General features: G+C 54.7%; 2 protein-coding genes across 4 annotated transcripts; both read right to left on the bottom strand.

The window, feature by feature from the left end:
• Positions 1–713: 713 nt before the first annotated feature.
• Positions 714–9,876, bottom strand: SERPINF2 (serpin family F member 2). 2 transcript variants are annotated; one of them, XM_072882633.1, is made up of 9 exons: positions 8,757–9,876; positions 7,600–7,663; positions 6,803–6,865; positions 5,319–5,736; positions 4,866–5,009; positions 4,459–4,662; positions 3,491–3,633; positions 2,697–2,901; positions 714–1,864 (listed from the first exon to the last, which is right to left on the bottom strand). In XM_072882633.1, the coding sequence occupies exons 1-9, from the start codon at positions 8,768–8,770 to the stop codon at positions 1,539–1,541; spliced, it is 1,581 nt and encodes a 526-aa protein (XP_072738734.1). In that variant the 5' UTR covers positions 8,771–9,876; the 3' UTR covers positions 714–1,538. The 2 variants fall into 2 exon arrangements, with proteins under 2 accessions (XP_072738734.1, XP_072738735.1); XM_072882634.1 differs by lacking the exon at positions 8,757–9,876 and adding an exon at positions 8,130–8,571.
• Positions 9,877–9,990: 114 nt separating this feature from the next.
• On the bottom strand, positions 9,991–22,639 carry WDR81 (WD repeat domain 81). 2 transcript variants are annotated; one of them, XM_072882630.1, is made up of 11 exons: positions 22,380–22,639; positions 18,030–21,599; positions 17,632–17,739; positions 17,320–17,510; positions 15,192–15,382; positions 14,757–14,922; positions 14,410–14,575; positions 13,395–14,093; positions 13,096–13,241; positions 12,736–12,915; positions 9,991–11,786 (listed from the first exon to the last, which is right to left on the bottom strand). In XM_072882630.1, the coding sequence occupies exons 2-11, from the start codon at positions 21,586–21,588 to the stop codon at positions 11,460–11,462; spliced, it is 5,733 nt and encodes a 1,910-aa protein (XP_072738731.1). In that variant the 5' UTR covers positions 21,589–21,599; positions 22,380–22,639; the 3' UTR covers positions 9,991–11,459. The 2 variants fall into 2 exon arrangements, with proteins under 2 accessions (XP_072738731.1, XP_072738732.1); XM_072882631.1 differs by having other exon boundaries at positions 18,030–21,596.
• Positions 22,640–24,084: the final 1,445 nt, after the last annotated feature.

Raw genomic sequence — 24,084 nt, 5'->3', positions numbered from 1 at the left:
CTGCAGCATGGCAGGCTACAGTGAGTTAGACTAATATTTTTAAGTGGTAGGATGGCTTGGTTGTGTGGAGGGTTCCCAAGATTCTTTCGTGGTAGCTTATTTCAGACGTGCACGGCTACCTCAGAATGAGGACCCAGGGAGCTATGCCCATCTCAGACAAAGGTGAAGCTGTGACGGGACATTGCCTTTTGCCAGAACAGAGCAAAAGCAGTGACATTCAGCTACAGGTGTCAAAATCTGCCCCTCCTTCCCCTGGAAGCTGTCCCAACCATCCATAGCATTGTGCTGTGGAGCCAGGAGTATCCCAGTAGAAGAACAAACTGCAGATGGCAGATGCCAGATCGGCACCCTTGAACCTCGTAGTAGATACCGGCAGTGGTCAGGATTTGCCCAAGAGAAAGGTTAAGGACTGTCACATCCCTGCTTATCACTGCCTTGCTGCTCACAGGCAAAATACTCTCCTGTCCCTATGCCACTGAGCTCATGCCCTAATTCAAGGAATTCTGCCCATTTCATAGCTCTGATCCAGTGAGTGTTCCCTGCACACTCTGCAGGTGAGATGCCCAGAGCTTACTGGACTCGGTCCTTGGACAGTCTTTACAGATTAGCCATTTCACCTCACAGCCCTGTTGTCCTCCGTGATGAGGTGTAGCAAAAAGCAGATCCTTTGCAAGAGCCCCTCCTATCTTTCCATCTGTCACGCCCAGACTTTTTTCCTCCCAGTCTTTGCAATTATTCAAGTTGCATGCCTTTTTCCTTTCTCTGTTGGGTCTTTCAATGCAACACCTTAAGGAAATATATTCTGCTTTACTCTTTATTATTCTGCCAACATAAAAATTACTAAAAAACACTTTATAAAATATGTCTCAAAATCTAGCATTACCCAAGAACGTAGAGTTTCCCAGGAAAAGGGCTGGACTTAAGGATCCAAAGGGGTTTCCCACTGCAGACCCTCCCCCATCAGATCCCAATAGCCAAGGAGTGGGAAAAGGGAATCTTTGAAAAGAGCCTGTGCCTGGAAATGGCTGTGACACATCCTAGAGAAGACAACTGGTTACTGGTCCAGTTGATCTAGAGGTCGTTTTCAAGGTGGGTACAGACGGTTTTCAGAGGAACACTTTGAGGGAGACATGTTCACAGGAACTGCGGAAGGAAGAGCCATATTAATATCTCTGGCTGTTGTCCAAGCTGCCAGATGCTAATGATGATTCCAGGCTACGGGGGACTCTAATAAGAGCTTAATAAAGACTCTAAGAGTCTGGGGACAAGGAAGTCTGCCTTCTAGGACTGAGAGCCCTGGAAGGGAAATCCAGGCAGAGCAAGCTTTTCAGGTTCAACAGAGGGGAACCCCAGCCTGGAGAAGCTCATCAAGGCTAGAATGGGCTATCCCAGGACTTGTCTCTAGGGATCTGTAAAGGAAAACAGCAAGGGATTGCCTCCTGTGGCCTCAGAGGGAGGTCTCCAAGGACAGGAAGACTCTCTTAGCTGGTCCAAAGGGTCAGGTAGCAGTCCCAGAATGCTTAGGTTCTGCTCCTCTCTTATTTGGGCATGGGGTACTCATTGTCATCTGTTGCTTCACGTGAGTCCCGTGGCTCTTTTATCTGGGGAGCAGCATTGGGGTTAGGGTTCTGGACATTGCCTATAAAAAGTGGGATGCCTGTTTCATCTTCAAAGATAATGAAGACAAAGGGCCGGTCAAGGCTGAAGGCAGAGACCGAGCGTGAAATCGCGATGCTGGTAGCACCAGATGCTTCTACCCCATCTTCTTTAAGCTCCAGGGTAGACTGATGCTGTATACTGGATATGAAGAGAGGCTCATCTGTGATCTTCTGGAGATTTGGGCTTGTGAACAGCTCCTGGAGGCCTACAGAGAAATGAGACTAAGTTAACCTTTCCCAGCTGGTGCCACCAGCTCTGATTTTTCTCAAAGCTGTCCGAAGAAAGCAATTCCCTGACCTGTTGCTACATGTGTTGCCCACCATGGAGGACTGGAGAACTGGCAGGCAACAGAAACAAAAGCTACAGTCCAGTCAGGTTCCCCAGTCCCTCTCTGTGTGAAGAGCTGAGGGTGCCAAAACCAGAACAGTTTTCACAAGCTTTGTCCACCTCTTTAAGAATAGTAGCATAAGAACTTAAAGCCTGCCTTAAAAGCAGCAGCAAGTCTGAAGGCTCTTTCTTGCTAGGCTGGAAACACTTTTACAGAGATTATTTTTTTAAGCAGTTCTGCAAAACAAAGTGAACTCTTAATTTATTCTCATCTAGAAATGCAGTGCATGGTATTTTATTTCAGTAAGCTCTCAGGTCCGGGTTTTGTGATCTGCATTCTCTCTGTTGGCAATTTCTATGTCCTGGACACTATGTTAAATGACAAAGTAAGAGATAAAGGTTGATGCAACAGGAGGAAGTTGGTCTTGGCTAAAAACAGGGGAATAGGAAGAACTCATAAAGATTATGAGGAACTGTGAATGCTGCCTTCTCTATAGTATAATCTTGTTGGAGCAAAACATTTGGTGCTAGGAAAGCAAAGAGCAAGGAGGAGGAGAGGAATAAGATATGAAAGAGTTTGGATGTTATCTGGAGCAAGCTGTGAGGCACAGCTTTAGAAACAAGGATGGCAGTTTTTAGTGTCAGCGAACAGATGCCATATAGATTGATCAGCTTCACTTATCCTGTGCAAATCCTGTTAGAGGCCTTACCCATTTGACTGAGAACCTTGTTGAGTTCCAGCTGGTAGTCCAATTTTATTTTGGGGATCTTCACTGTGGTGGGTACCTCTTTGGGCAAAAGGCTGCACAGTTGTTCATAAGGGAAGTTCTCCAGCACATGAGAGGTATTCCAAGTATACTGGTTTGGTACAATGACCACAAAACTCATGTTACCCTTAAAGGGAAACTTGGCCACCTGGAAATAAAACCAACCAGAATATTTTATGGAAGAGGAAGGAGAGTCCAGAAAGTGATGCTTTTAGTCTTTTTCCAATTGGTCTACAGAGCCAATCTAGCTATCGGATGAAAACAGCCTGGTGGGAAGGAGGTATCTGATTTCTTCAGAGAAGAAAGTTTGTTGGAATAACAGCATCAGATTTCGGTATTTAGCCACTGACTGGTAAAGACTGAACACATGGCAGAGTAGAAGCCCACATGCACAAACATTGTACCCACTCTGGCAGTAGCTGTATTCTGAAGGGCTCCAACAGTACCTTGTCTGAGGGAATTCCTTTCCATATTTCCTCATTTATCTTTAACTCAGGGCTTTAAAACTCCATTAATTCCCACTTAGTGGGAATATCTCATTGTGGTTTTTCCTAGATACTGAGAGTGAAGACTCAACAGTCTTGCTAGAAGCAAGGACAAAGGAAGCTTATTAAATTTTTGTGTGCTATGCCTGTTAAGAGACATTTGTTTTTTGGAGAGAATACTTGCAGTCAGTAAAATACCATAGCATGAGGAAATTCCAGTCAAAACTTGTAGTGCTCCTAATAGAGCCCTACCTGAATGTCCTGGGACTCCAGTGTAAACCAGCTCAGGGAGTACTTCTGGGCTTTCATCATCTCAACCGGGACCACAAACTCATTGTCAAGGTGGAATACATCTGGCCCAGTGAAGCTAGCATCAAACTTATTCCTCCAAAACCCTATCAAAATAAAAGTTTAGAAATCAACAAAGTTAAATTTGGGCAGGAAAACAGAAACTGCCTAGCTGACAGTCCTCCTATCATGAGTTCTCCAACAAGGCAGATAGTGACCAGGCAAGTAGAAATACAGCGAAGAGAAGTCAGTACCAAGGCTGGAAGAGCCCTAACAGCAGGAAGCTCTTATCTTCCAGAGAGGGACTATGGAATAACAAAAAGAACGAGGATTAATCCTCATGCCTCAGCGTGGGAGATTACCGAAGGCTATGAAGATAAAGTAATGGATGTTTGTGCTTTGAAAAATGAAGAATATTGCATTTGTGCTGTGTATGGTGAAACAGTGCTCTGAGACCAAGCTAAAACACTTGCAGGTTTACACTGGAAGTGTTTGGTCTGTGTTTCGATGCAGAAGCCTCAGGGAGTTAAAAGAGGAAGATGTGCCTGGCCACTGCGCTGTAGTCAGAAAGAAATCCACAGAAGCTGCCTCCGAGCTCTGTGGTTGGTGTGTAGTGAGTTGCATGTGACCTGGTTAAGATGAGCAGTGATGTGCCACTGTCTGGGATCCTGAACCAGGAGGCAAAAATACTGCAGGTTCCCCCTGCTGCATTCTGGCTCTGCTGTCAAGTAACATTTTTAGCACATGTGAAGCAGTTGGGAATCATTACTGTAAAGAAATCTAAGCAAGAAGAACAGCAGATGTACAAGAAAAGAACAAGCAGATTGACTAGCAGGAAGTAATGAAAGGAGATGCCATTCAGCTACAGTGCTTGCAGAAAACTAGTAGATTTCTAACTATTCCTCTTGAAAAGGAAGGCCTGTGGAGCTCACCATGGAAATGGATTGCATTGAGCAAGAGCATCACTGTGTTTTCAGGGAGCTGCTGTAGGAAGGTGGGTATTTGCCCATTAGTTGCTTCCTTTACCCACTTGTTTATGGCTACGAGGTCATCCTCACTGATCCCAGAAAGGGTCATGGGCTTTGCTCCGTAGAATTTCTCTGAATCCTCCAGGAACTTCTCTTTCACCTCAAATCCTGGCAGAGGGGAAGAATTCTACATGAAGTCATCAGACATTGAAAAAAATTTTCTCAATGGCTCAGCCAGTGGCATGACACTCCCCAGGAGGAGTGCTTAGGGAAACAGAGACGTCTCCCAGTATGGCAGCATGGTTCCATCACTCTCTGTCACTGAGAGTTTTATTCTACGACAGTACAGACCCCCCTGTGCCAGCTCTCACCTTTCTGCAGGTACAGACGCGACGCAAGGCTGAGGGTGGATTCTGTGAGCCTTCTGCGAAGGGTGCCCAACATGTGGTGGAGACAGGGCAGCGACTCCAGATGCATCGTCTCCAGCAAATGCTTCTCTGTCTGATTTGCTGCTCCTAAAAAGCAAAGTCAAATTCCTGTTAGGTCATGCCCGTGTAGTGGAAAACAGGGACGTTACTCTAGCTGCCTCCTGTTAGAAACATACTGTGCCTTACAAAAGAGGCTGGAGAAACCTGAGAGTAGGAGCCTCAGCAGGGCCACAGAGGGCAGCTTCAGCTGTAATCGTACCTAATTAAAGCTGCAGGAGTAAGATTAAGTGGAAGGTGCCATATTTAATCTTTTCATTTTGCACATTGGTTCCTAGTTCCTCCAGGAGGGGGTACAGGGAAGGGCAGGAAACGGTGCTTTTGTAACTAAGAAGTTACCCAGTGCCAGGTGAGACAAGGCGAGGGCGATGCTGAGGGGTGACAGGATCACATTGGTCCTGTTGGACTCCAGCTGGACCTCTTTCAGGAGATGGATGCTGAATCTCATCAAGCCACCTGCTAGCCTCTGGCTCTTCTTCCAAGTTATCTCACAGCTTTTATCTTCAGTCTCTCCTTCCTCTTCAGAAGAGGCAATTTCCCCAGATGGTTGCTGTTCATTACAGCCCACAGCCCCAGCTATGGCTTCATTTTCTGGGTTCCAGTCATTCCTCGTGTCTGGCGGGGTGGTGGTGAAAGGTAACATGGGTCCATCAATCTCCTGGAAGTTGTCATAGGTAAAGTCTGCCAGCTCTGCATTCGGCAGGGTTGGGATGTCTCCCAGCAGAGCAGACTGTACAACTCCAGCACTTTTCACGTCCTGGGGAGAAATGAGAAGGATAGCACTGGGAAAGCAGGAGCACGGCGCTACCTTCCCGCATGGGTTTTACTGCACACCTAAATGGGTTGAGAAAACTCTCCAGCTTCTCTACTCTGGTGGTGTATTTGCTTCAGTTTGCCTTTTAACCTTGAGGTTAAAAGCAATTCAATGAGTATGGAAAACAGGTCTTGTATCCTGGGAAAATGGACTGGGTGAGGGTCTTGCAGTGGTTCCTCCTCCACTTGCTCTCAGGGCCTGCCCCAGGCAAACGAGCCCAACAGGCACACTTTGAGGGCAAGAACAACCACCTGCTCAGCACATGTCCTGTGCCTTCACCATTTATAGATCCATCATCCCCAACCTTGATTTCACCACCTCCTCTCACATATTTTAGGACTGCTGATCTGCCTCGTGCATCGGTCAGCACCCTCTACTGCTGTCACAGCCTTGATCCATTTTGGCTCAAATCCTCCTCCAGGCATCTGTCTCTTCTTGACTCGTCTGTTCTATTCCATCCCTTTTTCTCTCCAAATTCCTCATTTTCCAGTTTTGTAAGCTTTAGCCTATAGCACTGCTGCTACTGTCCTCACATTTGCATGGTCTTGAACACATGCTTTTTTCCTCAGATCTCTCTGTTCCCACTGGCATCCGGATGACATCCCTCTACTGCAGGAGCGCTGCACTGTCAGAGCCAGGCTTGACGGGTACCATCAGCTATGGGTCTTTCTCCCTGTCACCTGCATAGCTAGCTGTTTTCCTCACCTTCCCTTATCCATCAGAAATTAAATAATCCACCTGCCAGGCCCTGTACACACCAGCTACTGATGTTTACTCCATACACTGCCCAGTTATTTAGGCTGGAGCTTCCAACATGAAGGAGCACAGCGCTGGCAGCAGCAGCGAGTGAGGTGGGGAGGGAAGCCTGCACAAAGATGGACTTTCTCATTGCACTGGCGCTGCTAGATTGCACTGCCTGGACTCATCCTATCTCAGGACAAACTGGAAAACCATTGCAAATACCACAGCATAACTTCAGTCCTCTTGGGTGGAACCAGTCATTGCTTACCCTCAGCTCCCCATCTTTGTCTAAGAAGAGATGCTTTTGCTCAATGACGTATGCTGAAGAAAACTGTAGGGGGGGGGGGGAAAACAAAAAAAAACAACAAAGAAACAAAGTCAGGTCCTAGATAATTTCCTCTGAATTCCCACAGTCAGTTTTTGCTCCCACTCCTAACACATTCCCGTGGGGCCAGGTCAGACTGGCACCAGCCTGGCTGTAGCAGTCCTCGCATGGCTACAGCACTGGAAGGGCTTTAGGATGCAGACCCAGAGGCAGCAGGGTCCGCCGTGGGGAGGTGGAGTGAGCAGGAGCTGGGAGAGAGTGCAAATGCTGGATTTGTTTAGAAAGGGACCAGGTCAGAAGAGTACAAAATAATGTATCCTCTAGAGAGTGAGCAGTGCGGTTTTGCAATCTCAGATCTGACGGGGATCCAGATTTAAAATGGGAAGGAAAAAAGCTGTTATTAAACAACCTCCTGTTAACCCCTGAAGGTCATGGTCACTAAATACAGTTGAAGCCAAGTTTCCAAAGATTTTCTACAGAAATCCACTTGAATAATGAGAATATCCACAGCTATTTTAGCTGGGAAAAAGATTAGAAACCTTGCTGCACTGGGGCATAGGCTGACCCCATAGCAGAGAAGCAGTGTCCTCCACCAATCTGCCTTCCAGGGCTTCTCATGTAGAAGCATCAGGTGGTATTTGCCCCATGGTCTGGTGCAGGAGAGCCACCTCGCTCCCCCTGCCCTTTGCTGGCTGGGGAGAGAGCTGTGCTCACACCATTGCTGGAGTGAAGCAACTTACCCGTAGGTGACTGTGCAGAGCAGACAGGCAGAGCAGCAACAGACCCCAGAAGAACACCATATTTCTGGAACAGAAGGACCAGCCGAGAGAGAAGTTATTTCCAGCTGCCTGGCAGCAGCAAGCTGAGCCTATTCAGGTCTACAGGGAGAAAATTATCAACCTGGCCAAACAGGTTGGCGCAGGAGCTTGCGGAAAGCAATAGGGAGATGAACAATGCTGCAAAGAAACAACACAGGACTCCTGGGTCCAACGCCAAGGCGGCGAAATCAGAAAGGAACAGGGACCTGCGCCGGAGCAGAGCTGTAACCCCAGCCAGGCTCCTACATGACACTCTCCTGCTTGGATCCTGCATTTCTGACCCCATCGCCCTCATTTCTCTGGATTGCAGATGGTATTTCCCTAATCAGTCCTGCACACACTGTGCCTCTGGAAGAAGACAAGAGCCTCTGCTCCTTTCCAGTGCAAACCACCGAAGTATGGGCACAGCATCCTCAGCTGTGCCCCTGGCTCTTAGGAGAAGGGATACTAACCTGCCTCACAGGGGCTGTAGGCACTCAGCAAGTGCTGTCTGAGAAGGACTTTGCAGGTAGAAAATGCAATACCGGAGCAGTTTCTCAGCAATATGTCCTGGAACAGAGAGTCCTCCCCTTCCCAGCACTCGCCTTCTCTCTTTGCTGGCAAACCCAGCCTCTCCCACCCCCGCCCTGCGGTTCCTGTATGGGACAGTGGGAGCAGGGCTTCCAGGGCCATGGATGAAACCCCACCCATTCCCTGGCCACCGCTTCACCCAGCCACTTTTCAAACAGAAATAACATATCGTCTTCTTAACATAAAGCCTCCATGCCAAAGCTCAGCTGTTGACACACTTAATTCCTCGGGCTGCTTTCCAGTCTCTGAGCTCTCCTTGCTTTCACCTGAAACTGCTGGGCTGCAACCCCAGCTGCCAAGTGGAAGAAGCAAAACTTTAGGTCATTTCATTCCCCCTCCTCCCTCACCCCAAATCCTACAGCCACATAAAACCCTGAATACCCCTTTCCTCCCTGCTGGTACCTATCCTTTAACCCTCAGCCAAATTCACCCCCCTTTCCCAGAGAGACACTATTGTTTATTGGAGGAGCCCCCATTTACTGTCAAATCCTCATTTATTTGCCCCTTACCTGAGGTTGTTCATGTCCACGGTGGAGCTGGCACCTGCTTTAGCCCGGCCGATAGCTCTGCATGGGGCAAACGCAATCTCTTGTCCAGCCCACCCCGCCTACCCGCCGGCAGCGACCTTCGGCACCACCCCCTATTTGGGAATTTGGCAGGCAAATATTGACCTACAACGTCCAGTTAAACATTTGTTTGGGGGGTAAGAGTGAATTTGTGGTGCGTTTGGAGATGGGGAGACGCTTTAGGCTGCTGTACCCTCAAGATAATGTTAACACTGAGTTTTACCAGCTCCAAAACTCCCATCAGCAGAAGTAATACGCAATGTCAGTTGTCCCTAGTAGTGGCTCTGCTTTCCATACACTCCCTGTGCTGGGAACACGCTCTTTTATTCATAACCTTTAGAGAAAATGTAGGGCTTAGTATTTATTACCACAGGGCTCGCTCTGTTTTTGGAATTTTCTTTGCAGAAAACCCCAGATGTTTACTCCCTGTATCCCAGCTGCTTCTGCTGCAGCAAGGGCAAGGCACTGGTTTTAACAGATGGCAGGTGCCCAAAGCCCCGTGGCCGTGTAGCCGAGCAGGAAGCGGTGATGCTCAGGCTGGGCTGAGCCAAGAGCAGCTGGTACCTCCCTCGGGGCACAGCACGCACCGGAGCCTTGCCAGGGGACTTGGCCCCGGTGCCGGGCTCCACAGCACGCACGCACCGCTGTGACAGAGAGGAAGCCTTGGGGACGGGCAGGACTCCAGCCGTCCTGTCCTGTGCGGTTTTGTGCCATATGCAGAAGCGATGGTGATCCTTCCCGGCTCTGTCCATGTCCTCAGTGAGAGAGGAGTCACTAAGGAGCAGTGGGGAACGCTACCGGGATCGCAGTGTTTGCAGGAATCCATTCCTTGCAGCAGCCCTTGGTTCCTGAACTCACCCCAGACACTGGGAAGGAGCGGAAAGGAGACAGGTCTGCGCTCTGCAACCAGAAACTACTTTGGGACATGCCGCTGCAACATGGGGAGATATTTCCTCTTGGAAAGCAGATCCAAGTCCCTGTGCAGCAGAGTCCCACCTTACATCCAGGGCATCTTCACAGCATCCCTCCTCCAGCTCACCCAGGAACACAAGAGGTGCCTGAAGGCAGAGCTTTAGCTTTGGCTGCCAGAGCAGGAGAGCTGCAGCCAGATCACCCAGCCCTGTACCGCACCGCACCTGGGCCCCTCCAGCACAGAGCTTCCCCACACACCCGTCTCTGCATCTCTTTCAAAGAGTTTATTAGAAGTAAGTATTTACATCTATTGCAAATGGTTAATAGGCAACATGGGACTGAGAGCTCCCCTTGGGTAGGGAAGGACAGCAAGGGCCAACTGCTCACCTCCCCACCCTCCCTGGAAGCGGAGGGCAGCCTTCCCAGCTGCAGGTGGCTCAGATGAACCAGCAGCAGGATGAAAGCCCTTTCCTCTCCCAGGACAACCCACAGCAGGCTCCTCCTCTGCCCAAGATAAGAGCTTCCCGCTCCCCTGGTACTGGCTCTGACTAGGCTGAAGGACGGATGGGAAAAGGGCTGCAATAGAAGTGAGGCAACTGCTCCTACTGCTGGGTCAGAGAGCACTCTCCTCGCCTCTGGGGTGGGAACAGACGGTGCTGTCCCAAAGGGAAGGTCAGAAGGAGACCATGCTGGATGATGCCTCCTGGCTCTCACCCTACAAGGGCAGGAGGAGACAAAACTGAGCACCTTTTTGCTGTCCTCTCTTCCCCAGGAGTCTGACCAGCACAGAGGAGAGGATTAGGAGGATTTCTTGAGAAACACTGCCAGTGCGTGGCACACAGGGCATTCCTCACCCCTTAGATAATCACGGGATGCAGTGCTGCTGGGGCAGGAACCAACAACTGCCCATCCCTACCCTACTGCTCCAGAAGCCAAAATCCTTATGGAAGCATCTAGTTCTGGCCTCCCTAGAGGGTCACGTTCCCATCCCAAACTGTCCATCTGCAGCAGCCCATTCCTAAATGAACTGGCGGAGCAGATGGGGTTTGTGCCTTGGCTGACTTCCATTCCAGTCTTTGCCCTGGAGCCAGTAAGGCAGCAGAAGTGCTCTAGTTAACCTCTCCTCCTCCCATACAGGCTCTAACTCAGCCAGCAGAACCTAAAGTTAATAGAGTACATCCTCTGGGCTTTGAACACAGACCACAAGAGGAGGAGACGCCTGGCACCACGCAGTTCCGAAGGCGGCAGTTCCCAGGCCCAGCTTATGCTATCCTAGTAAGACTGTTCACTGGTTCAGGAGTGGAAGTGAAAGGTAAGTGCAGATGGCAGTAGCTATACTGTCATGTTCTTGTCAAGAGGCACCTCTTACCCCTTAACTGAAGGAGGGAGGATACCTGTGGTCCATATTACTCTGGAGGGCAGCTCACAGTCCCCTGGGGATCAGGCACACATGGTACGGAAAGCTCCAGGCCTCTCTGCAGGGGTGACAGTGACCTACAACACCCAGTATTTCTCCCAGCAGCAGTGGAGGTTTCTCAGTTATGGCTTTTTTCTTTTTAAAGATACAGAAAGAGGTTAGAGATGCTTTACCAAGTGCTGACTAGCAAGTACACCTCCCTCCTGCATCCTCTGTTCAGAAACATCTAACTCTGCCTCCTCCATAAGAGACACTGCTGGCTTTCAGCTCTACCACCAGCGCTGTGGGACAGCCACCAGCTCCTGGGCCGGGGGTCACTATGCCAGGAGGCGTATGACACTGTTGTCTGAGCCCAGCAGGAGATGGCATTTCGTGGGCAGCACCGCCAGGCTGGTCAGTGTACCCCGAAAATTCTCCGAGCTCAGCTTGGTCGTGCTGATGGGCAGGGCTGAGGACTCCAGCATGGAGTAGACACCAATCTTGTTGGCCACAGTGCCAGTGACCACTTCGTTGCCATAGAGGTCAAACGCATGGATGGGTTCAGATGCAGATTTGTAGTGGTGCAAAGGTTTCTGCTCCAGTTCCTTCCAGACAGTCAGGGAATGATCCGAAGAGGAGCTGATTAGCACATTGCCCTCTGCAGCCTGCAGGAGAGGAAAGGCTAGTGAACCAACACTGCTGCAGTAAAAACTCCTAATCTCATCCTGCAAATGAGATTAGCAGGTAGCTGCCAATAATCCAACAGTTGCAGTGCAATCCCTTGGGACAGTCCCAGCCATTTCCAAGCAACTGATGGTACTGAGCAGTATTAACAAGGCATCCAGGTGGACGCTGCAAGCTACAAGACTCTCTGGTAGCTGGCAACTTCCTCTAGCGCTATCCTCCAAGAGATGGGCTGTGCCTCTTCGCAACAACATCCTGATACCCAACACAACTAATTTATCATCTGTTACTACCGCAGCGGGTAAAGAGATTATTATGCGGTCTCCCTCTCCATTAAACCACCTGCCAAATTATCTTCCTTCTCAGGAGAAGGAATTGGGAGGCTCTCTCACAGTAGAAAATACTGCTGAGGGTAGAAGAAGCCCGGAGCTGCTTATTAGCAGAGCTAGTGAGAGGGTAAACAACTCACACCGCTGAACTTTGTTTAACCTGCATTTGGGTCGAGGACACTGGAGCCCCAGCGCTGCTCCCTGAGAGTGGGTAAATATAGACAAGAGTTATTCATTAGAGCAACACTCTCCCAGGGGGGCTGAGAGACCTGTGGAGAAAGCAACACATTTGCTTCTTCACGGGAGACGTGGCTCCTCCCTGCCCCTGCTGCAGACCTGCTCGGCAGGGACTGACACCTGGGAGGGCTGATCTCCGTTCAGCACAGCTTGGACCAAGAACAGCCGCCCACAGCACTAACTATGGGGCAGGAGAGCTTGAGCAGCCTCTTAGGGACACAGCAAGGGATGGAGGAACGCCCAGAGGATGGAGCAGACAAGCCTTGCCAAGCAGCACGTGCCAGAAGGATGCTCCACGCAACCTCAGAGGATCGATGAGGCCCACAAAGCAGCCCCCCACCCCGATCCCAGCTGAACCTCTCACCTTAATCTGCAGGATGTCTCCCTCATGGGCAGGCCACCCTCGCATGATGAGTCCTGTCCTGGTGTCCAGCAGCACAATGAAACCAGAGGAGAAGCCAGCCATAACGCTGCGCCCGTTAGGACTGACAGCCAAGCAGCGGATGAGCCCAGCGCTCACCCCACTGGCCAGGCGAAACTCGTGCTGCAAGAGAGAGAGTCCAGCTACTGGGGGACGAAGATCAGGGGATCCTGCATTTAGGGGACAAGAGACCCTGGGGTCCATCTGGCTTTTGCAGAGTCATCACAGCTGGCTTTGGGCCAGCCATGATCCCATCATTAAGTACACGGAAGAGGGTGACTCGCAGAGCGCCAGACTCCCTACCTGTAGTCCTGGCTTCCTGTGATCGATGAATCGCAGCACAGAGTCTGCGCTGGCCACAGAGATGCTGTGATAGGGAGGTGGCATGGTGGTCACAGCTGTGATGGGGACTTTGCTGTCTAATTCATCAAAAGTCCGGAGAAGTTTGCCTGTGAAAACATGATGGAGAAGTTACAGCAGTAGATGTACGGAGCAGGTACACAGGAAATCTCCAGTTCTGCACTGTTTTTTAACCGGAGCCATCAAAACTCAGTATGGCCCCTCTGTTCACTCCAGCCAGCCCTCACCCTTTCCCTTCTTACCTGTGAACTGGTCCCAGATGTGTACGGTCCCATCACAGCTCACCACGTGCTGCGATGCCTCCAGCTGGCTCACGTAGAAAACTGACTTCTTGTGCTCTGCGTACGTGAAGCGCGGTGGCACCTCACTGGTGCCATCCCCGTAGTTGTACAAGGGCCAAAGGCGGACAGTTTTGTCCTTGCTGCCACTAAGAAAGAAGTCCTCGCTGCTGAGCGGTGCCACGCACTTGATGGCCCCTGAATGCCCTGAGAAACTCTGCAGCTTGATCTGGTGGAAGTGGAAGCGGGGGTCATGTTGGCTCACCCCAATCTCATACTGCCAGTAGGCCAGCCAGTTCCCACACAGCATGTGGGTGCTGCGAGGAAGGTCATGCTTCAGGGCATTCTCCTCGCTGGATGAGCTGGGAATAAAGCCATCAGTGCCAGCACCGAGGCGAAGTAAGCCAAGACCCTCACGCTGCGTGTCCACAGGGACCTGGATGCGGTTGCCTACCAGCACGCTCCCAAAAGTACCAGAGTGACTGTCCTCGTGGTGGCTAGAGAAGGGCTCAGTCCCTCGCGTATCTTGGTCTGAGCCCGCTGCACTCCGTGTTTGTTCCAGGCTAACCACCTGCAGGCTCTTGGGGTTCACGTTCTCCAGGTAGAGGCTGGCCAGCTTCTCAACCAGCGCGTGGTTGGGCACAACCGTCCGGATAACATCACCTGAAGAGAGAGAATGTGGCTTCAAGGGAAGGAATTTCCCCATCGTCATTCCCCCGCCACCACCGACAGAACAAGGGTCAGCACAGGGCTGAGAACACAACGTGCCCCACAAGCCACTCACACACTGCTCCCAGCCAAAGCAGCCTGAAGCCCAGTGGGCTCCCGACCCAGCAAGCAGACCAAACCACAGTGTAGAAGCTGTCGGTTTCTCCCAGCAGCCTCACACCCTCTGACTTCTCCTGCGTTCAGGTCCAGCATGCCTGCGCAGAGCATGGAGCGCTCTCACAAATGCCAGGAGATGGTGGCCAAGCCGTACCTAGCAAGCAAGAGAACGGGATGTAGGTGATGTAGGCCATCTCAGGGTTAAACACCTTCTGTAACTCCATCAGCACAGCCGGATCCATGGCCAGCAGCTTCCCATCCGAGAGGGGCACCTCCATCACCGGCACCTCACAGCTGCTCAGTGACTCTGCCGTCAACCCCTAGAACAAGAGAAAACAGGAAGATACCCAAGATCAGATGCTCTCACCACATAATTAATTACACAAACACAGCCTGGGATGGATGCTGCTGACACCAGTGCTGGTGTATGCAGGTATGCCCACCACATTCCTGCGACTGGGTACTGGGGGATGGCAGGAGGACCTCTCCCTCATCACTGACCTGGTCTTGCAGCTCCTGCAGCAGTGAGAATGCCCCAAAGAAGTTTCTCACTGTGTCACTCAAATGCTGCTGCACCATCTCCTGCCCAATCCGCAGGCAAATCAAGGCAATGAGGCTGATTGTCTTAACGCACAGGACAATACGGGCCTGGGCACCACTGGGGAAACTGAAGAGGACATCCATTACCAGCTTGCCCTCCACATATCCCTTTTCCCCTCCTCTGCTTCATGCTTCCTGCCTTGTCTGTGTTATCAGAAGGTCTTGAGCAGCACAAGCTCTACACGCATGCTCTGTACCAGTGCAAGGAGGCGCACATCAGGGCAGGAGCAGCCCCACAACCCCATGAGCGTTAAGGCCCTCAAAGAACCGTTTCCAAATCCCCGATTTTGATTTGTGCCGATCCTGGCTGAAGGCACGGCAGACTGCAGTGCTTACCCAACGGCCGGCGAACTGAGGAAGCCCAGCACCGGGAGCAGCACCTCCTGGCTGATCTTGGGGAGAATGTCCATGAGTGTGGTGTCCGAGAGACACACCACGATCTTCTGAGTCAGCGTCACAGCAGCCAGGAGCCCTGCCTCCTTCCGACTGTTCAGCCGGCCACCACCGGCCACACTGCTGGGCGCAACCTGCAAACGGAGTCCTTCAGTGCCAGGGCCACCATCTCCCCAGCAGGACACATCAAGGGTGATCCCAGGATCACCCGAGCTCAGCCTCAAAACCCAGCACGGTAGTGCTGGTCACAGCTCCTGGGAGAGGAACCTGAGCACTGAGTCTCAACAGCAACTCGTGTCTTGCACTCAAGGGATGAGCCTGAAAACTGACGGACAGCTGTCAGCACAAGAGATGAGCCTGGAGAGAATGGGGCACAACATCCCGACATCGCACACGTCCTCTGGAGGGCATCTCCCTGCAGGATGCTCCCGCAGCTGGGAAACTCAGAGGGGAGAGAGACAACCCTGGACTGGCCCAGACCGTCACCAGCCAGGACACCGCAGAGGTGTCCTGAGTTTGCCAGCACAGGAAGAGGGCAAACCTATTGCATACACGCAACTTAAAGCGAGAATCAGTGTCTTCATCCCATGCTACGTTGAGCCTGGATGCACAGACTGCAGAGGAGCAGTCCTTGCAGGAAATATCCAAGCACAAATTATGGGCAAACCTGCTGCTGACTTTGAGAACTCCAGCTGTTAATAACTTCATTAAGCAGAAGAGCGCATCCTTTTTTGCTGACAATGTACCGATGCTGGTTACAGCAATGCCAAGGAGTTAACATCAGCAGCAACACTAAAAGATTTCTTTCCAGATTGTCCTATTTCCTAACTCCTAGACAAATCAAACACCCAAGAAGAGAGAGCCAATAGCAAAAACCACAAACAATTCCCAGTTTCCACTATATTTCTTGTACACCTGCCATCTTCCAGCTCATCACAGAGGCTCTTCCTCTCACAAAATATCCACTCTGCCAAATCCTGCAAGAAGGATTGACTTTATCCTATTTGTGACCCGCAAGCTTCATCGTTTTAATATCAGGTTGCCAAATGCTGTTCACAGGGGTATTAATCCCCCCAGCGCCCCCAGGCAATTAGTAAAGCAAAGCACAACAGCTGGACCAATGATTGCAACTGGGTGGAGAATGATTTTGCTGAAAAATGGGATTTTTTCCCCTGAAAAATCTCCCCTTCAACACTGGAAAAACTGACAATGTCTTTTTGTTTTCTTTAAATGAACAGCTGTGGCCTCTTTTCCTCTATGTTTAAATTATCAAAAAGCTATTGAAGTTTTCCATTTAAACAAGAATCCATAACCAAAGTGTTTATAACCACTAAAAAGGGAGCAATATGAAAAATAAGCCTGTTTAAAACATTTTTTTTAATGAAAAATTGGTTTGTTTTTCAACCAGCTGCATTACACACATTTTCTTCTTGCTATTCAGCTATGAATTGCAAGCTGAAAAGTTTGTAAGTCTTGCCAGTATTTTTCATACAGTTGAAAAACCTCCTTTAGCCTCTCCCCAGCTCATCCCCTATCTACCCATACAGACCTCTAAAAACACTCCGGCAATCCCACAGCAACCCAAGCGGCTCCGCCTGCCTATTATCACAATCCCACCCTTGTGCCAGCTCTGTTTCGGCACGCTCACCCAGCAAAGCAAAAGAAAACCTTTTTCTCCGGCTTCGCGAGTGCCAGCAAAGGGTCTGGACAGGGAAAGCCCCCGGCTGGAACGGGGAAGGAGGGGCTGCGGCAGCCCGATGCAGATCCGCAGCGGCTGAGGCTTGCTAAAGAGCAGAGCCCACGTACGCAGCTGCGCGCTTCACTGGAAGCAGATGGGAGCTTATGGCTGGGGGTGAAAGTGCCTCTTCTGGCTGCATCAGCACAGCCCTTCTCGGCCAACACAGCAAGAGCTGCTCAGCCCACGCTGGCCCAGACGGAGCTCAGCCAAGCACAGATTTCTATGCAGGAGGCTCCCGGTGAGGCTGGACTATTTTCTGCGTATCCTCCTTTTGTGCCTGGACGCAGCTCTCGCCCCAACACGCACAAGAAGAGGAGAAAAGGCAATACTAACCAGGTAGCTGATGTAGGGCAGGTACTGGTAGGTGAGGACAGGCTCTCCGTACAGGTACGCCACGTGCACGAGACAGGCCAGCACTGGCTTGGACACCTGATCTCCCAGCACTGGCCGTTTTTGGTAGATATTTCCTGTACTCAGGGGACTGTTCTCATCGTTGCTTGGTACAAACTGCTGCCTGGTGGGGCCTGCCCAGAGACAACATCATGAGCTGAAGCAGCAGGCTACACCCAAGCCACAAGGCACCCAGCAGACTGTTTTGGGGCACAGCCCACCCCAGGACCCTGGGGTCCGAGGAGCAGACATTACCAACGTAGCAGGACGTGAGCAGACGGAGCAGGTTCCTGGCGATGAAGCGGGACGTGACGGTAGGGCCCAGCTTGGCTGAGAGCCACCTCACCATCTTACAGGCTGTGTCTGCAAAACAAAAACAGTCGCAAGGACAGAGCCCAGCACAGCGCAGATTAGCTATCACCCGCCTGCTGCCCAGACCCTGCCTGCTGCAGGCAGCTCCCTGGCTCTCAGATCCACACGCTTCAGTGGAGACCTGGCCTTTTACACTGGTTTCATCGCTGTCCCCAAGCTGGGACCATAGACACCCCCAAATCTGGACCCACTTCTTCCCAGGCTCTCCCCTTCTCCCGCTCACTGCTCTACTGGGTGTTTGCCACGCTCGGCAGAAAGGCTCAACACTAGCAGGGTCTTACCCAGGAGTATCGTCTGCTCTTTGTCATCGGAGTGATCTGGCAGCTCCTCTCCCTCTCCATCCTCTGGCTCGCTGCTGTCATCAGCCAGGGTGACATCCACAGAGGCACCAGCATCCACAGCCACTGTCAGCTCTGCATCAACTGCAGCGTCATCGTGCTCCTCTTCATCATGCTCCTCTTCCTCCTCCTCCGAGTCCTCGCTCTGTTTCAGGTCCTGGCTGCTGTCCATCGACTTCAAGCTGCTCTTGTCCTTCTGGGAATCCCCGTCTGCAGGTCTGTCCTCTCCCAGGGACACCTCGCTGGCACTGCTCTTGTCGCTCAGCCGCCCAAGGCTGAGAGATTCCTGCTCCTGAGGCTGCAGGGACTCCCCGACATAGAGGCCGCTCTGGAAGTCCTCACTCTCGGGCAGGTAGGCTTGGTCGTGGAAGCTGACACCAGAGGTGTAGTCAAGGAGGTCGAGTGCAGCGGAGCTGTGCTCCACATCCATTTTGATCTCCTCCCCAAACACGCATGACACTGGGCTTTCCCCTCCACTTTCATCATCTTCAGCCGTGCCGAGGAGGGACTTGCTCTCCTCCCGCGAGCTCTCGATGCCAACAAGAATCTGCAGGATGTGCGGCAGCAGGTTCAGGAGGAAGGACTGCAGCCCCAAGCGCACTATCAACTGGGCGACAAAGCAGTCTGTGTAGAGGTAGAACCTGCCGTGGCGGTAGCAGGGAGTCTCATACGCTCCGATCAATGGCTTGAGCAAGTATTTATTGGCATTCTTCGGACCTAGGGATTTAGCTATAGGTTCAAAGAGATACCACGCTGCGTAGACAGCCGTATTCTCCTCAGACATCAGAGATAATATGAAGGGCAGAAGAATCTCCAAGCCTTCAGGAGTGATTTCAGAAAGGATCCCCTCCAGCTGCTGCCACAGCTGGAAAACAAGTTCCCGGCCCTCACCTTCATCCTCTATCTTCTTTGCCTGATAGGTGAAAATGAATTTGTGCAGGGCTGGGAAGTATGTGGGGAAGGGGACAATAGAGCTGAAGGGACTGAGGAGCTGCGTGGGACAGGGTGGGGGGAGGCCCTGGGAGATGGGGTTGTATTCAAACAACTGCACCGCGCCCTTGCCCGGCCTGGTCTTCAGAAGCTTCTCCACCGGCACGCTCAGCTGCAGCAGGACGTGCAGCACGTGCTGCAGCGGGGCCGGGATCTCCTTGGGATGGTAGCGGCACAGATTGCGCACCATCAGGAACCGCTCCAACAGGGATGCATCAGGCTTTGAAGCACGAATCCTTGGTGCAAATATAATCTCAGCTACCAGAATGCCCAAAGCTTGCATGTCCCTCTGGAAGAGGTCCGAGAGACCCAGGGGTGGCTCTTCCCATGGCTGCTCCATTAGCTGCATCTCACTACTTAAGCCTTTAACCAAGAAATTGTCCAATTTCTCCAGTTCTTCCAGGGCCTGGAGCGGATTGAAGCCTTCAGGAAGCGTGATCTTCATGTCAACCTGATCCACAGCACCTGCCTTGCTCCGACGGAGAGGTCGGACACCTGAGGTTTTCCCTTCGGTGCCATAAGCAGGAAGGGTGGAGGGCTGTGCTGAAAGCACAGTGGCACAGGGCTGATCAGCAGCTCTAGTAGTAGCAGAAATCGAATCCAGGGCTTCCATGCCTTGCTCTAAATCATCCTCACCAGCGAGGGGTTTCTCCCCAGACCAAGTGGTTTCACTAGGAGTAGCCTCCAGGACCAGTCCATTCACCGCATCCGTCACCTGGCCTTGGATATCCTCCAAAAACACAGTCTCCCTGATGTTCTGGAGAAGAGGCCGGGCGATGGCTGGAGCTTCAGCAGGTGTGTAGGCAGGTCCCACCATGCGCCTGGGATGCGGCTGGTCGAAGAGCTGCACGACCCCGTAAGTCGTCAGATGCGTGTGGTTGTCTACTAGATGGAGGCAGACGTTCTTCTCCTTGACAGCATCCTTCCCTAGCAGCTTGTACCCAAAAGTCAGATCAATCCAGTGGTGGAGGTCCTGAGAAACTTCCCGGCTCTCAAGCAGCATGCGGTGGACTTCGATGAACTCCTCGTAGGAGCTACACCAAGACGGCACATCCAGGTCAGGCATGTCCGGATGGATGGATCGGAAGATGGAGGGGTCCGTATAAAACTCTGGGATGCACTCATCCGGGGTCCAGCTCTGCATGCGCTCCATGCTGGCTGGATACTCATTGGGCTCCCACTGCGACCTCACGTGGCAGCACAGCACTGCCTTGGGTGTCCTCCGAGCCGTGTACACATAGTAGGTGATATCCGAAAGGACATCGGAGATATGGTGGGGCACGTGAAGCTGCTCCCCACTTGACCCACCAGCAACAAACGCCTGCTTGGTCATCTCGTAGGTGAAGTCCAGCTGCTTGTCTCCCTTGTTGAGTCGGAACTTGGATTTCCTTAGGTCCCTGAACTTGCCGTTTTTGGTAGTGAAGTCCACCACCCATGGAAGAACCGGGTGATAATTGGGGTCTCCCATTCTCCTCCCAGCCAAACTGTTTAGACGCATAAGGTAGTCAAAGTTGCTGACCTGCCCATGCACCCACTGTAACACCAGGTCTCGGAGGTCCTTCTGGCAGGCGGCGCACCTCGCCTCCTGCCCCTGCACGCCAGCACTGCTTTGCTCGCTCGTTCGTTCCAGACCAGCCTCCAGATTCACTTCCTCCTTCTTTGGTCCCTCGTACTCTCTGAAGTTCACACGGAGCTGGCTGCACAGCTTCTCGTCCACAGCCACATCCCGAAGGGAAAAAGCACCGCAAGCCAGACCTGCCTGGTGACAAGCCTTCATGGCCTGCAGCACGTGGAAGAGGAGGAAGAGGATTTTGGCGTGGCTGTTGGTGAGCTTGGCCGGGCTGAAAGTCACGATGTCATGCAAACAGTACTGCACGTAAGGGTAAACGACGTACAGCATGTTGGCCGACTCCAGCAGAGCTTCTGCCTGCAGCACATTGGGGCAGGAGGGCACCCCCTTGGTGGCCGCCACGCTATCCTTGGCGGGAGAAGCACCGGGTACGCTCTTGCCCACCTGAAGGACAGGGCAGCCGTAAGCCTTCTGCAGGGCGGCCCGCAGCGCATCCAGGGCCGGCACGGTGGGCGGCGCATCAGCGTGCCAGTACTGCCGCACATGGAGGCAGTGAGCCCGGCACCACAGGTTTCGGTAATTCTGGGAGGCGACGCTCTGCATGAAGCCGTGCAGGGTCTCCAGGCTGCCGTTACGCTGGTCGGAGGCGGGGGGCTGCACCCGCAGGGGGTACGTCAGCCGGTCCTTCCGCAGCCCGTGGATCTCCACCCGGGTCCAGCCCGTGGGCAGCTTCTGCACGGAGTGCTGCAGGAACGTCCTTACCTCCACGTCACTCAGGCCCTCCGGCCGCGGGCACAGGCCGGGCAGCACCCGGCGCTCTTTGAGGCTCGCCAGCCATTTCACCGGGACGAAGGCGGTAACGTGGGTCCCCTCGGCAGCGGCGGCCAGCTGCCGGCAGTCGATGTTCAGGTCCTTCTCCACGTTCTGGAGGAAGCCGTCCATATCGGCTTCTGCTGGAAGAAAGATGGCCCAGAGAGGCTGCGAGTGAGCGGATGAGCGTGGCACCGTCCCTGCCCTCCCCGTGGGAGCCCCAGCTCCCCCGCCAAGCAGACACCACGCAGCAAGTCTCACTTCCCCGTTGCCACCCGGGGAAAAAAATGCTGGTTTTAGGAGCTTGCTCAAAAGATGCTATATCTGGGAGGAGCGGGGGGGTTGAGAAGGGACCAGCCCTGCCTGGGGGAGGGACAAGATGGGACCTCCGCAGCCAAGGAGGGGGAGCCGGTGGGACCTCTGCAGCCCCACGGCCATGGAGGGGGACACGATGGGACCGGTGGGGGGGGCATGGTGGGACCTGCAGAGCCACAGGGCTGGGGAAGGGGACACGATGGGACCCCTGCAGCCCCAGGGCCGGTGGGTGGGGGGAGACGATGGCACCCCGCAGCCCCCGTGCTGGGGAAGGGGGGCCCGATGGGACCTCTGCAGTGCCAGGGCCAGGGAGGGGACACACAATGGCATCTCCGCAGCCCCGGGGGGTGACCCGAGAGGTTGCCCATCAGCAAGGAGCACGTCCCCAGCCCCAAGCCAGGGGCCACGGCCGGAGAGGCTGCCGCCAGCGCCGTGCCCTAGCCCCGGGCCCCCACAGGACTCATGCTACCGGGGGGGGGGTGGGGGGGCAGAGCCCGGGCTGGGCCCCACGGGCCCGAGGACTCGTCCCGGGAGCCCTCACCCGTCCCGGGGGGGGCCCCTCACCGCCCCGGGGCCCCCGCAGCGCCCGGCCCGCGGCCCCGCGTTACCTGGCGGCGGCGGCGGCGGCGGGCTCAGCCGCGGCGGGCGGCGGCGGGGGCGGCGCGGGCCCCGGCCATGTTGGTCAGGTGACGGCGGTCACATGCGGCCGCCGCGCCGCCATGTGCCTGGGGGACGCGGGGCTCGGGGACACACACACACGGGACACACACCCCGCCGAGCCCCGGGGCCCCCGGAGCGGCCGCAGCAGGGGCCGGGAGCCCCACTCGGGGCGCGGGGCCGGGCTCCCTCCAGCTGCCGCCGGGGGGGGGGCGGGTTGCGCAAGGCCGGGGCGCGGTGCCTATACATGGGCAGGCGGCGGGGCATGACGCGGCAGCGCCGCCGCCGCGGCTGGCTGAGGTCACCGTGACGTCAAAGGTGCTCCGGGCTGTCAGCTGGAGTCGGGCGAGCCGCGCTGACGAGGCAGCCGGCCTTAAAGGGGTCCCCGCGGCGGCAGGTGGACCCCACCGGCGGCAGGTGAGTGCCGGGCGGCCGGCGCAGGGGAGCGGGGCCGGGCCGCCCCCCTCCGCCCCGGGGCCCGCCTGCCCGCCTCTCCGCGGGGCCCAGCGCAGCCCCCGCAGGCTGAGGGGGCCGGGGCGGAGCGGGGCGGCCGGGCACTGCCCGGGCCCGGCCTCTGTGAGCCGGGCCGTGTCCCGTAGCCACCGCCCGGGCTCTCCCGCCAGGCGCGGGGCCGCCGGGTGCGGCGCTGCCCGCGGGGGAGGCTGCCTGGGCACCCTCCTGCGGCCGAACCCCGCGCGGCCCCTTTAAGGGCGCGGGAGCTCCCGGCGGGCAGCGCCGCATGGCGCGGCGGCGGCAGCGCGTGGGAGTCACGTGGGCGGGACGTGGAGGCAGCCCATTGGCCCCCCGCCCCCTGCCCGCTGCAATCAGCTGTTACTGGGGCGAAGGGCAGGAAACGTCCTTAAAGGGGCATCGCAGCCGCAGACCCCCGCCCGGCCCCCCCCCCCCCCGTGCTCGGCCCGCAGCAGCCAGCCGGAGCCGGGCCCGGGGCGGGAGCTCCGCGGCTGCCCGCGGGGCTGTGGTGGGCCCCCCTCGCCGGGCCGGGCCAGGCCGGGCCGCCCCTGCCCTCCGCTCCCCACGTCCCCGCGGCTGGCGCGGGAGGGCGCGGCCCCTTTAAAGAAGTTGTCCAGTCATCGCGCGGCGCTGCCAAGTCATCGGGGTCAGCCGAGTTCCCGCGGCCCCGCCCCCCGCGCCCGCCGATTGGTGCGCGGGGCGAGCGCTTACTTCTGATTGGCCGCCGACTTAGAGCAACTTCTCGGAATCGGGGCTGTGCCCCCGGCCGCAGCGCTGCAAGGCGCGGGCGGCGCCGCCCGAGGGCGGGAGGGGGAGGCCGGGGCGGCCCTGCGACAGCGCCGCGCCTCGCCAGGGGCCCTCCGGGAGGGCCGGGCCCTTTAAGAGCCGCCCTCCCCCCCCGCCGCCTGCTTCACCCTCTTGAAAATGCCAACTCACAGCACGCGGGGCATGCCGGGAGCGCCGCGCCGCACTACACCTCCCGGCATGCCCCGCGGCGGGGCGGGCCCAGCCGTTTCCTAGACAACCGCCGGTTGGCCGGGGGAGAGCCCAGCGCTCCCCCAGCGGGGTGGGCGGAGCAGAGCGCCTGCTCTACCTTCCCATTGGCTGGGCGGCGGGCCGTGCTGCGTCGCCATTGGCGGGAGCGAGCAGCAATCGCGGCGGGGGCGGGCGCGCCGGGGGCGGGGC

The sequence above is a fragment of the Ciconia boyciana genome, chromosome 17, assembly GCF_034638445.1.
Source record: "Ciconia boyciana chromosome 17, ASM3463844v1, whole genome shotgun sequence".
Classification (NCBI taxonomy): domain Eukaryota; kingdom Metazoa; phylum Chordata; class Aves; order Ciconiiformes; family Ciconiidae; genus Ciconia; species Ciconia boyciana.
Note: the sequence above shows the minus strand (reverse complement) of the source record. Positions and strands in the feature narration are given on the sequence as shown.

Coding starts and splice junctions, on each gene's coding strand:
- SERPINF2 (XM_072882633.1), bottom strand. Junction 5,737..6,802: donor ACAAAGATGGGGAGCTGAGG/GTAAGCAATGAC, acceptor ATTTCTCCCCAG/GACGTGAAAAGTGCTGGAGT. Junction 4,663..4,865: donor GCGTCTGTACCTGCAGAAAG/GTGAGAGCTGGC, acceptor CCCCTCTGCCAG/GATTTGAGGTGAAAGAGAAG.
- WDR81 (XM_072882630.1), bottom strand. CDS start 21,588: ATGGACGGCTTCCTCCAGAACGTGGAGAAGGACCTGAACATCGACTGC. Junction 14,923..15,191: donor CTCAGTTCGCCGGCCGTTGG/GTAAGCACTGCA, acceptor TGTCCTCTTCAG/TTTCCCCAGTGGTGCCCAGG. Junction 12,916..13,095: donor ACAGGAAGCCAGGACTACAG/GTAGGGAGTCTG, acceptor TCTCTCTTGCAG/CACGAGTTTCGCCTGGCCAG.